The sequence below is a fragment of the Aquarana catesbeiana genome, linkage group LG10 (genome assembly GCF_042186555.1).
Source record: "Aquarana catesbeiana isolate 2022-GZ linkage group LG10, ASM4218655v1, whole genome shotgun sequence".
Taxonomy (NCBI): domain Eukaryota; kingdom Metazoa; phylum Chordata; class Amphibia; order Anura; family Ranidae; genus Aquarana; species Aquarana catesbeiana.
In genome coordinates, this window is record NC_133333.1 from 152,994,764 (window position 1) to 153,009,737 (window position 14,974).

Here is a 14,974-nt window from a genome sequence, read left to right on the forward strand (position 1 = left end):
TTTGTCTGTGCCTCTGTTCCTCTGTTCTTGGTAGGTCTAATGGGAGTGGTTTCATAGTTATCTGTCAGCTGTGGCAGCTGCAGGGCACTAATGAGGAAGCTGCTGGGCCTGAATCCCTTTAGACATGTTCCTATTGGAAATATCTCACCAAAAATGACATTTTTGTTGCAGGGGATGCCTGAAATCTGACTTGTATCTTAGGCAGACTTCTGGGAAAATTGGTGAGCCAATCACACAAGGTGGAAATTATATTTCTGGGAAGTGGTCAGTACACACTCTGTGTACAGTACAACTCTATATAGCCATATTGCATTGCATATATAGAAATGTACAGAGGCTGCAGATTGTAAAGGAAAGGTAATTTTTAATAACGTTCAATTACAGAACAGCTCTGAAATTCTGAGAATCTCAGCAGTTTTTCATGTACTTATTAAGCAGATTAAAATGCTTACAATGGTATAGTAAACAGACCAAAAGGGAGTAAATAAGAAAACTTCAAAGTTGGGATTTACATACACTTTAATTGTTACAGGAAGACATTACAATACCCTGTGTTGCCATTATAAATATCTCTCTTCATTTTAACGAAATAGTGAATATTAGGTTTGTGGGTAGAATTGAGGTAGAACGTACAAAGGTAGATAAGAAATCTTCTTCACAAAATGATGCACCTCTCTCGTCTACATAATTAGAGATCTGTTGATAGAATACACAGTACCCTCTATCACTGATAGAATATCTAAAGCTAGATAGAAACATGCAGAATTCCATTCCTTACGGATACACGAATGTCTGTATCAGAGAACGCACTTATGTTTTAATTTGACACCCCCGTTGAGCATTATCGTAAAGGAACAATAACAACTGGCCAGGAAAAAACAACCCAGTTGATTGGCTGCCCCCTCAAAAGCAATAACCTGTGTGTGGTGATCAACTGCAGGTATAAGATTCTAGCAGTGTGATGTTTGTGCCTTGAGCTCTGCAAAGTGGGAAGCATTCTAAAGTTTTACCTTTATGGGAATAAATTGTTCTGATTTTTTTTCTGTTTTGGTAGGCACAGTCTATTTTTATCTGCAGGTGCCGATAATGGTGTTTCTTACTGAATTTTCTTTTTTATGTATCTGTAGTGATCTTGCCCTAAGAAACTGCCTTCTTACCTCTGATCTGACTGTCCGAATTGGAGACTACGGCATTTCTCACAATAATTACAAGGTATGAGCAACCTCATAGAAGGCTGTGTGTGTATTTCAATAGAGTTGTTTGTTCATTTTAGTGTAACGAACTGTATTTGTTTTTTACTTATGCTTCATTACTAGGCCACTATGCCGGGTAACGCACACTTATTGCTGATCCCATTTCTGTATTGAGCATTTTGTGAATAGTAAACATTTTTTGCACTGATTGTGAAAGTGTTCCGAATCTCTCCCACCTCACTCAAAGTCCCAAGGCCATCCTTTCCTTCTTTTTGCTGTATTTAGAGATGGAGGTGGCAGAGTGGTTTCTTCAGACCGCAACTCTCCTTTGTCTGTTCATTTTACTTCCCTCCATCAAACTCTCATTGGTAGGGGGCCCAGGACTAATGGCTGCTCCAATGGCAATGCTGGTAGCAAACATGCAATCAGCCCTCCACCTAATAACCGACTAGACTTCTAGAACTGGTATTAGCATGTTGGCTTTTTCATACCTGTGTGAACGATAATGCCCTTTTTACAATGTCCACCACATTTTGCCACCAACCATACTGTGGACTGTCTTGTCTTAAACCTAGAATGTGCTATTAGAAAAAAAACTTTGAAATGGAGCCATCATTTAAAGTCACACTTAACATGAATTGATAGGGCACAAAAAGCTTTACCAAATCCTATTATTACATTGAGTAAAAAGTTAACTAAACTAAAGAACAAAAATGTAATATATTTTAGCTTACAGTCCTTAGATGGGGTGGTTGCATTCGTCTTTTGTTTTTTCGAGCAAAGAACATTTTTGGCAGATACATAAAAGACCTGTTGGCCTTGCCAGAAACACAGTGTCCTTGTCACTTCCTGTGAGCTGCAATGAAGAATATCTTCCTTCCCAGCTCACCTCTATGTAATGGAGATGAAGAAATGCAAACATGTTTCTAGGAGTGCATTTCAAGAGAGCAACCTAGGGTAACAATCATGGCTCCCACTATAGATACAATGGAGGAGAAATGTAGTCCCCCAGGCACAGGAGGTGTGTTATTTGCAGGATTGAAAAAAAAAAAAAAAGAAGAAAAAAGTAGCTTGAAAAAAAAGGACAGATGCAGCCTCCACAAAAAGAACTAGTAAGCTGTGATATAATACATTTCTGGTTTTGGGTTTATGTACACATCATGGTTTAGAATCTTATATGTATCTTCCAGGTAGCCCCAGAGATAAGATCTTCCAGCCATGATTTTGACTCTATTCCTAGTTTCTGAAATGAAACAGAGAATGCCCCTGGGACTTTATAGACAATGGTCAGAGCCAGATAAATAAATAAGAGGGTATAGTAAAAGTACAAAATTGTATTAAATATAAAATATCTAGATGTAAACATCAATAACACAATTTTTAATAAAATAAAAAAAATCAGAATATAATAAATTCCTTCTTCAGAGGTGATCAAATCAAACTGTATTTTCTGATGGTATAATGACAAAGTGTCAACATAAGCATCTAATATACAAATTATAACAAAATCCATCATCAGAAAATGGAAAGACTATGGCACATCTGCAAACCTACCAAGACATGGCCGTCCACCTAAACTGACAGGCCAGGCAAGAAGAGCATAAATCAGAGAAGCAGCCAAGAGGCCCTTGGTAACTCTGTAGGAGCTGCAGAGATCCACAGCTCAGGTGGGAGAATCTGTCCACAGGACAACTATTAGTCGTGCACTCCACAAATCTGGCCTTTATGGAAGAGTTGCAAGAAGAAAACCCTCGTTGAAAGAAAAAAAAGTCCTATTTGCAGTTTGCGAGACGCCATGTGGGGGACACAGCAAACATGTGGGAGAAGGTGCTCCGGTCAGATGAGACTAAAATTGAATTTTTTGGCCTAAAAGCAAAATGCTATGTGTGGCAGAAAACAAACACTGCACATCACCCTGAACACACCATCCCCACCGTGAAACATGGTGGTGGCAGCATCATGTTGTGGGGATGTTTTTCCTCAGCAGAGACAGGGAAGCTGGTCAGAATTGATATGAAGATGGATGGAGCCAAATACTGGTCAATCTTAGAAGAAAACCTGTTAGAGTCTGCAAAAGACTTGAGACTGGGGCGGAGGTTCTCCTTCCAGCAGGACAACGACTCTAAACATACAGCTAGAGCTACAATGGAATGTAGCTCAAAGTCCAGAACTAAATCCAATTGAGAATCTCTGGCAAAACTTGAAAATTGCTGTTCACAGACACTCTCCATCCAATCTGACAGAGCTTGAGCTATTTTGAAAAGAATAATGGGCAAAAATTTCACTTCTCTAGATGTGCAAAGCTGGTAGAGACATACCCACAAAGACTTGAAGCTGTAATTGCAGCAAAAGGTGGTTCTACAAAGTATTGACTCAGGGGGGCTGAATACAGAATACAAATGCACACCATTCTTTTCACATATTTATTTGTAAAAAGTTTTGAAAACCATTTATCAATTTCCTTCCACTTCACAATTATGTGCCCCTTTGTGTTGATCTATCACATAAAATACATTTACGTTTTTGGTTGTAACATGACAAAATGTGGAAAATTTCAAGGGGTATGAATACTTTTTCAAGGCACTGTATATAGTAACTGTGATCTGTTATCATGGGACTCCCTACCAGGGGCGTTGCTAGGTCTACAAAAGATCTGGAGCTAGAGCCCAAAGCAGCAAAGTAAAGAAAGGCATACGCTTGGGCGGGCATACACATGTATATAATATACGTGTGTGTGTATGTGTGTGTGTGTATGTATGTGTATATATATATATATATATATATAGTCACTTCACTGGGTATATGTGAGGGTTTTTAACCACTTTATCCCTACCATTTCTGCTAATGTTTTCATATTTAACTCATTTACAATGTCTATATGGTTTAGTCATACTGTACATTGATACATGGGTTAGTAGGAGGTGTGTCACTGGTACAATCACAATTAAAGGGGCTCCCGATCCAGGAAAATAGAGAAGGCTGCTAGTGGGAAGTGAAGATCTCCCCCGCCTCATACCCTGCCCCCTAGTGGCCATAATTTATTGTAAACTGCAAGGTGACAATCCAGAAATAACTATTTTATTTTTTATATCCAGGAGGATTACTACATTACTCCAGATCGACTCTGGATCCCATTACGTTGGGTGGCTCCAGAACTTTTGGATGAAGTTCATGGAAACTTAGTTGTGGTAGACCAGAGCAAGGAAAGCAATGTCTGGTGAGTGTCTTCTTCATCACCTTTATCCTGTACTAGATTTGCTTTTTTTGTGTTTCTCCAGAGGCAGATGATCTGTTTATTTTTATACAAACAGTCTACACAGTTGTAATGCATTATTTAAAACATGACACATCACACCGTGCATATTTATTATTTTCACTGGCCTAGAACTGTTGTGATTTCTGAAATAGCAGAAAGTATAAAAATAAGCTTGACTTGTATTTTAACACACAGATCTTCCGATTTCACATTTTAATGGATTAAATGTATCGGGAGAGTAAGACTTCCAGCCTTCTTATATATCATTTCAGTTTGTGCTTACTCACACCCAGCACACACCCAGCACATTGCGTATTTTTGCAGGCAAAATGCATAGACAATAGAAATATATTGTTTTTAATAGAACCTTTCGCATTTGGTGTGGATATAGCTTTATTCCTAAACGATATGCAATTGACAATTTTAACCAATCAGAATTTAGACTGTTTTATAGTTAATCAGGTTGATAAAAGACATATCACCAACCGTTATAAAGTGTGATCTAATTTGCTAAAGCAGAGAAAAATATTTCTTTCTGATGCCAATGGTGGAATTTAGTTTTTGCCATAATCTGCAATACTTGCACACTTAACTTGCAGATTATGGCACACATCTAGCCCTTCTGCGCTGTCCTCTAGTAATGACAGGTCCAGGATCCTGTCACAATGGCACCCACCACCACTTTTATCTCTACTGCAGCTTCTTCTGGGTTCCACAGAGATCCTCTTTGGCCATTTGATGGCCACTGATCATGTAACCTCTGTGAATGCATGCAGGAACTTCATTGTCTGACATTTTGCTCAATTTTCGGAAGGCTAGGAATAGAGCCTTGCTATATACTGCACAGCACATGGGCCATGCTGTGTACACAGGATTCAAAATGTCACCAGGAGCCAGGGAAAAGGTTTTATGGGAAAAAAAGACTTTTGGTGTCTCTTCTCCCAAAAACTTCTACCTCCAAAGCATATTTTTTCTAGAACCAAACGCAAGGTTCAAATCCTTGACATAAGGACTTGAATATATAGTAAGTGCCAGACAGGCTAGGTTTATTTTGCATTTTATGTTTTTTTCTATGGTAGTTCTATCTAAGTTATTTTATGTTAGAAGTTTTGTCTTTGTGTTTTGGTGCTGGAAACTCAATAAGACCACATGCACACAGGCCTGAAAAAAATGCTGCTTCTACAGGTGTTTAGCCTGTGAGTGTTCATTCATTCCAGTGGCCAGAATGAATGAATATTCTGGCCAATGGAAACCATAAGCGCTCAAACGTTTGACGCACCTAAACTATCTTAAGAGATGCAAAACATGACTGTAGACATGGTTTTTAAGCAGCGGTTACATTATTTTGAATGGAACCTCAACACAACTTTTTAGCTCCCCTTGATGTACGCACATTTCATTGCCCCACATAGGTGAAAAGCCAGCCTCAATTACAGTATTCCTGAATAAAATGGACAAATATACAAGACTTAGGCTAGTATGGATATTTTGTTCTAATTTATTTCATGCTAAAAAGTTCAGCAGAGGGTTCACAGGAATAATGTTTCTAGAGAGGGACTAACCATAAATTAAACCATAAAGGCTTGGCTGCAGTGCCTGTCTGTATTGCTTCACTATATTGTTTGATGCTCTTTTAAAGGTCTCTAGGAGTTACAGTATGGGAACTCTTTGAATTTGGAAGTCAGCCATATCGTCACCTGTCAGATGAGGAAGTGCTGACCTTTGTGATCAAGGAGCAGCAAATGAAACTGGCCAAGCCTCGACTTAAGCTACCCCATTCGGATTACTGGTAAAATCATCTCTAGACCAATAAACTGTAACCAATTCTTATTACAAATTGTGCTTAATTTCATTTGGATGTTTTGACTTCAATGAAAACTTTATAATACTGAATAAACTTGTAGAACTCAGTAAATTGCAAGATTCTGTTAGAGTCAGGAAGAGGTTATGTATAACTGAAATGACATATTACAGATTCCTATCACATGGATTATATAGTATCCTTGTCCTTTGCTTTGTAGGCAAGGATGGTGCTGATTCAGTGTCTGTGGAAAATTTTCTGGTATATTGGTACAGTACTCATAGTGTCTCTATGGACATGTTTCTGGTGGGGTCAGTACAGTACTGATTGTGTCTCTATGGACATGTTTCTGGTGGTGTCAGTACAGTACTGATTGTATCTCTATGGACATGTTTCTGGTGGTGTCAGTAAAGTACTGATTGTGTCTCTATAGCCCCTTGCCGCCGAGCATACGCAGATATGCGGCCTCGGCCTTCGGGGATTATACCGGGATGACGCCCGCAACTGCAGGCATGATCCCAGTACCGTTTTTTAGAGCCGGCGATCGGCTATCCAGGGATAACAACTGATACGGCTAAAAGCCGCTCGGTTGTTATACTGGAGGAACAGGAGGGGACAGCCCCCTTCCCGCCGCCTTCCGCCGCTCTTACCAAGCTTCCCGACCCACCGGGAGTCCCGATCATTGATCCGCCTTCCGGCGGCTATAGAGAGACTGGCAGAAGCCGGAAACGGCTTAGTTCAAGTCTTCTCTCTGTAAACACGGAAGTGACGTCACTACGTCACTTCCTGTTTACTCGGCTGCCAATGGCGCCGTTTTTTTTAAAATATACAGTATTCAGAATCGCCGAAAATGGCGATCTGAATACTTTAAAGTGCAAAGGAGGGATTGGAGGTCTTTTAGACCCCCGATCCCTCCATAAAGAGTACCTGTCAACACCTATTACTGTCACAAGGGATGTTTACATTCCTTGTGACGGCAATAAAAGTGATCAAATTTTTTTTTTTTAAACACAATGTAAAAAAAATCAAAATAAATTAAATTAAAAAAAAAAAAATTAAAGCGCCCCCGTCCCCGCGAACTCACGCAGCAAAGAAAATCTATACGGAAGTTGCATCCGCATATGTAAACGGTGTTCAAATCACACATGTGAGGTATCGCCACGATCGTCAGAGCAAGAGCAATAATTCTAGTACTAGACCTCCTCTGTAACTCTATCCTGGTAACTGTTATTTTTTTTTTAAATGTCGCCTATGGAGATTTTTAGGTACTGTAGTTTGTCGCCATTCCACGAGTGTGCGCAATTTTAAAGCATGACATGTTTAGTATCTATTTACTCAGCGTAAGATCATCTTTCACATTATACAAAAAAATTAGGCTAACTTTACTGTTTAATTTTTTTAAAATTCATGAAAGTGTCTTTTTCCCCAAAAAGTTGCGTTTTAAAGACCGCTGCAGAAATACTGTGTAACATAAAATATTGCAACAATCATCATTTTATTCTCTATATTCTCTGCTAAAAAAATATACATAATGTTTGGGGGTTCTAAGTAATTTTCTAGCAAAAAATACAGATTTTAACAGATTTTAAAATGTCAGAAATAGGCTTAGTCATGAAAGGGATAGACATGTTTCTGGTGGTGCCAGTACAGCACTGATTGTGTCTCTATTGACATGTTTCTGGTGGTGTCAGTACAGTACTGATAGCGTCTCTATGGACATGTTTCTAGTGGCGCAGTATAGTATTGATTGTGTCTCTAAAGACAGGTATTTGGTGGTATCAGTATGGTACTGACTGTGTCTCTATGGAGAAGTATTTGGGGCCAGTATGGTACTGATTGTGTTCCTCCTGACTTGTTTTTGTTAATATCAGTATGGTACTGACTGTACCTCTGTGGACATGTTTCTAGTAGTATCAGTAAAGAACTGATTTGTAGCAGAACAGTAAATATGTAACCGCTGTGAACATGTTTCTGGTTGTAATTGGGATAATTTAATATTAATTCACACACTGTAAATATTATCATGATTTCTGTTACAATATTAAGTCTTAGTTTGTTAGTTTTGGTTCTGTGTGCAGTGTAAGTATTTGGAGATGGGGGGAAAGAGTGGCAGAAAGTAGCTGACCTAGTAGAGGAAAAGTTTATATCCTGCCCATTACAGTGTCAGGCAGGGATGCAGGATGAAAAGACCTTGAAGAAAAGTTGCAACTCCAGTGGCTATTGTGTGTTGAGCCGTGGCACAGTGCAAAGTTCAGACCTGTGTCAATGTGCCATTTTTTTTTTAGGACTTGGTTATCCTATCAAAGGTACTGTAAAAATTATTTGTCTGTTAATTATTTGCTGTCTGGTTTTGAGACATGTTTCATAGTTTGCATGTATCGCCTGTGCTCAGTCTGTAGCCCCCAACTGACCGTATACAGAGGCAAACTGTTTTCATTGCTTTTACTGTAATACAAGCTAACCAAGGTTTGCTAAAATGGATGGAGCGTCTCTAGATGTACCTTATTCGTGTGATGTGTGCTATTTTGCAAGGATATGTGGTAACGAACCAAACGTTATTTGTTCCAAGATAATTAAAAGCAGGGCATGGGCAAAGTTATTGGGCATGCCAGATTTCTCTAAGTGATTATGTCCATAGGTCTATCCCTGGACAAAGTTTTATTTCAACAGCCTTCTATCATTTTCCCAGTGTTATGCTCTTTAATAGAATTATCATGTTATGAAGAAATTAACTATTCACATCTCTTGCTATCCTGCATGATATGATTTATTTTCTATAATGGTAAAGCTTTCTCCATATTTATATTAATATATGTATCTGTTATTTTTTAGGTATGAAGTGATGCAGTCCTGCTGGCTCTCTGTTGAACAAAGACCTACAGTCGAAGAACTTCATCTACAGCTCACATATTTGTTAAATGAATGCTCCAACCAGACAGAGGAGAGTTTTGAGTGGCGATGGAATGCACTTAAACCAAGTAAATCTTCGGTGGGGCCTTTGCGTCACTCAGATGAGATTTCCGCATTTCCACTACTAGATAACTTTAACGGTGGGGATGGATTTCATGCAGATATGGATGACATCTTGACTGTGACAGAAAGTAGCCGTGGACTTAACTTTGAATATATGTGGGAGAAAGCCAGACTGGGACGATGGAAGTCAAACTCGCAATGCCAAGATTACCCACCAAGTAATGGGAGTTTGACTGTGCCTGCTAATCCATTTTATGACTCTAGCCATCAACATTCACGTCAGAGCTTGGAGACTCCGAGTGTGGTTCCAGTTATTAGCGCTCGTAGTCCTTCAGTAAGCAGTGAATATTACATTCGCTTAGAAGAACATGCAGACAGAGGGAGTGGTGTGGACTGTACTGTCTGCGCACCTAGTCCGATCTATGAGAGAAAGTATGATATGCAGGATCAAAGAACACTTCATCAGAGGTTGTCTCTTGGGAGTCCAGCTTCCCCAATTGAACCACTCTTTTCTTCTGACTGGGACCCACTTGAAAGTGGTAGAACCAGTCCAGAAGATCCTCCTGCTCATCTAATATTACATGAAGTTCCTAAACTTATAGATAGATGGACACCTAGTAACAATAATCCCTTTATAAATGTAGGAAGAGACCTGCCTCGTTATGTAAACCCTTTCCGTGGCTCAGTTGAGAGAGACTTGTCAAGACAGGTACAGGAGACCTCCTTAATGGAGTCATCATTGCCTGATGTCTTTTCTTCTGATTCAATTCTGAATGTTTACAGAGACATTGAAGATCATAGAAGAAGCTGGGATTCAGATACTCTTGAAGAGAGGGGTGCTGGGGAAACCCTTGCTGGAGACCCAGATTCTCTGGCAGAGTTTTTGGATGATCGATCTTCACCTTGGGATTGTGAACCCTCACTAATGGAAGATCAGAGCACAGAAAGTAGCAGCAGTAGTACAGACAATAGCAGTCACCGCAACATGCCCTCTTGTCCTTTGTGTAGTAGAGGCGTGATGGGCAGTTTGCAGAGATGCTCTTGTGCTATGTTGCGTGGAGATGTGGTAATTGACTGGACCACACATGTTGCCATGCATCAGGACCATTATGGCTTAGATGATGATTCTTCTTTAAAAGTTGAGCAAGGTTCTCTTTCTGAGTGTTCTATACCCGCTCGAACTTTTGGTGATGGAGATCTCTATGCTGGACCCTTTGGAGACAGTCTTTGTGCTGCAGAACACCAAGAGTTTTATGATCCTTTAATGGGAGCAGCAGTAAAAAGCTATGATATTCAAGACTATCGTAACCGTAGTCAATTAAAGACGTATGAATCATTACAAAAGAGTATTACCAACCACCCTCCTTCCCCTTTCATAGGAATTTCCAACTCCATGGCCAATTGCAGTGTAATTGTCCCCATTGAAATCCCACCCCTTTCCACGCTTGCAGAAAGCATAGAAGAAGAGGAGACAATTGAAATTGCACCAGATGTCCTTAAAAGATACCCAGTGAATCATAACGCGCTAAACCCAGTAAAGACACCACGGGACTCTAGGGCAACACTAGATTCTGTTGATTCCTTGGACATCCCTTCCAACACCAGCTCATCAGATGTATGCAGTCCATCATCTCACTTTTCATCTCCTGGGCAAAAGTTTGGAGACAGTGGCTATGATACAGAAAACACGTTTTCTCCAGAGTTCATCCTTAAAGATGTTAAAGAGGAAAAGGAGGAAGACATGGGCCTTAATGATTTGAAGTTGCCCTTGACTCCTATATCAGAATCAACTAGTGACTTGACTCTGACAGAAGATTTTTCTGAAACACAAGCTACTCCTATGGAAGAAGAAGCCTCTCTTAGAACATTAAATCTTGCAACACCTTACCGAGATTCTGCTTACTTTTCTGATTATGACAATGAAACAGACAAACATGGCAGAGCAGCATGTCAGAAGCTTGATGGCGGTGATACAAATGGGGTATGTACAGAGGAAATATCTGTTGTTATATCAACAGCAGATGAAGATCAGACTAATGAAGTTAAAAGCACAGAGGAACCCAGTCCACACAAAGAATCTGTTGAGGATACACTTGAAGAATGTTCCAAAGCAGAAAATAAAGAACAAAATAATCATAAGACAGATTTGCTAGGAAAAAATGTTAAAGGAGATGGAGAAGAGATTTTGAACTGTAATGGTGGAACGAACACAGTACCAGAGGAAGATATAAGTCATATTGTTTCTGAAAAATTCTCTGTTGACTTTCAGGAAACAAATAAAGACCATTTTCCCATTATAGATCAGAAAAATTCATATGAAAACATGCTAAAAAAACAACCAGAAAGTGGCTTTGTTGTTCAGGTCTGCAAAGAACAGCTACTTGTCTCCCTGAGAGAAAATGTGACTAGGAATGTTCTTTCTACCTTTGAGTCAGGAACTGTAAATTCATGTGTTTTGAAAGACCAAGCAGTTTTAAAGTTGTGGTCTATAGAACCCAAAGCAAATCCATCTACTCAAGAAATATTAAAAAGCGAACTTTTGTGCAAAGAATCATCTGGACTCACTGAGCCTGGGGATAGCAAGTGTTCTATAAGTAATCTCACTCTGGACATTAATTCCACTGAAGAATCCTCTACAATGAAGGTAAATGAGGATCAAGATGAATGTGAAAACAATGAACCAGAAACACACAAGGATGAAGATGAATTAGTGGATGGAAAAGAAGATTGTAAACATGAATCCAGTGAAGACATTGCTTCTTTGTCATTAGAACAAACCCTTGACAACAGAGAGAAGAACCCAGGAGACAATTCTACTGGACAAGCAGACGGGCCAGTGCCAGAACAATCAAAACTCTTTCTAGATTTTGGATCAGTTACAAATCCCGGGAGTGAAGCTATAAAAGGTATGACATGAATTTCTGAAGGGGAAACACCTCAAGTTTTTTTACAAGTTTTATTTTTAAACATAAATCACACCAATTGAACAGCATGCCTAAGTGTTATTTGGCTGCATTCACAGAGTTTAAACTTTAAATAGATATGTTTTTTTAACCTGCATTCAGTAAAGTATTTTTTTAATGCATGCTACCATCTGTGCTCCATTGCTTTGTAACCTTTGTCTACAGATGTGCATGGGAGTCCTTTTACGTGGCTTTGGTTAGCTTTCTTCATAATTGTCCTAGTTGCTTGCGTGTCTTGCCAACTACCATATAGTGCTTAAATAAAATAAAAGGTTTGATTTTAACTTCATATGTTTGGTATAAAGAGCTCTGGAATGGAGTTAGTAAAGGATGTAGAGAACTATCACTTTGCTATAGAACTTTGAATTAGCTCAGTGAATGTGGTGAACATTTACTTTGCAAAGTATACACAATCATGTGCAAGGGAAAAAAAAAAAAACAGGGTTTATGTTTGCACATGTTTAGAGTTAAATCAATACAGGCAATCCTCAAGTTACAAACATTCGACTTACATAAGACTCATACTTACAGGCAGTGAGAGGAAATCTACCCCTAGAGAGGGAAATTCACTCCTGTAAGAGATACCATGGGAGAAAGGTGTCTCCACTGCCAATCCTTGTTTCCATGACAACCCAAAATTTTCTGAATCCAATTGTCACAGGGACAGAAAGTGAAGTGAAATCTTCTTAGCAGGGGCACAAGCAGCAAAACAAACATTACAGGGGTGTTAACCCTTCCGTATGCTATTCAAAAAATGTCAAAAAAAAAATTGGGGGCTGGAGTTACACTTAAAAAATGTACCTGTTCCAATTTAGATACAAATTCAACTTAAGAACAAACCTACAGAACCTACAATCTTGTTTGTAACCCAGGGACTGCCTGTATAGACTCACAACATTTTCTAATCTAAGTGAAAATTTACTTTGCTAAGTCTTTCTTTATTAAATCAATCCCACTGGGTGTGAAGCAAATCATTTTATTGGGTATGATGCTGAATGTCCTAGACTGGGATATGTCTACAAAAATCAAATCTTTCCACACATATCAGAGTGTAATCCTTAGCTAATTTGGTTGCTACTGTGCAAAGGGACTTATCTAAATACATACCATAGGCCATTTATCAACTGCAGTCCTCAAGTACCCCCAACCTCCACCACTAATTAATAATTTTTAGGATTTTACACAGATTAACCAGTTCAGGTCCACCCTATAGCAGTTTTACTGCTACAGGGTGGCACCTGTGCGCCAGATAACGTATCTATGCATTATCTGACACCTCCGGGTGGGGGGTACACATGAATGCCGCTGGCGGCTTGCTTCCACTGTGATTACACACAGCGGAAGCCGATCAGCGGTTGTATGGTACCCAATGTCTTCCGGCACCCGACAATCATTAGACAAAGAGGCAGAATGGCAATCTGCCTATGGAAACAAGGCAGAGCACTGTTCTGACAGGAGGGAAGGGATGGAATTTGTGTCTGCCGCAATATTGCAGTCCCGCTATAAGTCGCTGATTGCCTCCATTACTAGTAAAAAAAAAAAAATTTAAATAAATAAAACTATCCCATAATTTGTAGACAGTAAAACTTTTGCGCAAAATCAATCAATATACACTGATTGGTATTTTTTTTTTACAAAAATATGTAGCAGAATACATATTGGCCTAAATTTATGAAGAAATTAGATTTTTTTCAATTTTTTTATTGGATATGTCTTATAGCAGAAGGTAAAAAATATTGTTTTTTTTTTTCAAAATTGTCTTTCTTTTTTTGTTTATAGCGCAAAAAAGTAAAAACCGCAGAGGTGATCAAAATACCACCAAAAGAAAGCTCTATTTGTGGGAAAAAAAGGACATACATTTTGTTTGGGTACAGCATCGCGCGCCCGTACAATCATCAGTTAAAGTAGCGCAGTGCCGTATCGCAAAAAATGCCCTGGTCATGAGGGGGGTAAATCTCATGGAGGTCAAGTGGTTAAAAATCTGAAATTTTCCCCGAATGTGAATGTGGTGAAGCTCTGCTGACTTCCATTGTCAAATCGTTTGCAAGCAAAAATGCTGTTTTTTATTTTTATTTTCCTTGCATGTGTTTGGGTATGTGATTGGGTATGTGATTGGGGAAAATTCCCTTGCGAAGCAAACATTTTCCTTTAGTAAATCATCTCCAGTCATTCAATTGTCTGTGGAAAATGAAAGAAAACAAGAAAACATATCCTGCTAGAGGTACCTAAAACCTGGAGTTAAACACAGCTGTAGCCTAATCATAGCAAATTAGTGTCTTCTTGTGCTTTTAGACCTGTCCTTTCAAGAGAGAGAGGCAGACCAAACATGCAGCCCTAGTGTTCTCATGCCTTCAAACAGATATTTACAAAGATAGGCTGCTCAAACTTAGGGAGTAAGAAGGACAATATCTGGCCCTGAGTAATACTGTATTTTGGCAACTGTATTAACTAAAAGTGCGACCCGGAGAAGAAAAAAATAGACGCAGGGTCGTCATGACTAAGGGAGGAACAGGTCTGGGGAAGGGTTAAATAATTAAGTAGTTAGTGGGGGTAGGGGAGTAGCTTACCTTATTGGAGTATCAAGGGTCAGATGGTCAGAGTGGAGCCGCGGGGGGTTTTTGTAAGTGCAAAGACTGATGGGTAACCACTCCGGAAAGTTCCTTGATTAAAGAGTTCTGCTGTTCCCCTGCGGAAAGGAATACAGGACAGAATGAGCGACTTGGAGGCCTTATGGGACCAGGTCAGGGCCGCAGCTGCTACGCGGGGTCCACAGTGGCTCCAACAACAG

General features: G+C 39.4%; 1 protein-coding gene across 2 annotated transcripts in view; it reads left to right on the top strand.

Annotated features, from left to right (window-relative positions):
- Nucleotides 1-14,974, top strand: part of LMTK3 (lemur tyrosine kinase 3) — a 196,600-nt gene that overhangs the window by 144,753 nt on the left and 36,873 nt on the right. For both annotated transcript variants that reach the window (XM_073602761.1, XM_073602760.1), the window contains exons 9-12: nt 1,128-1,212; nt 4,289-4,410; nt 6,089-6,238; nt 9,083-12,129. In XM_073602761.1, coding sequence (XP_073458862.1) covers nt 1,128-1,212; nt 4,289-4,410; nt 6,089-6,238; nt 9,083-12,129 — 3,404 coding nt within the window. The remainder of the gene's footprint in view (nt 1-1,127; nt 1,213-4,288; nt 4,411-6,088; nt 6,239-9,082; nt 12,130-14,974) is intronic.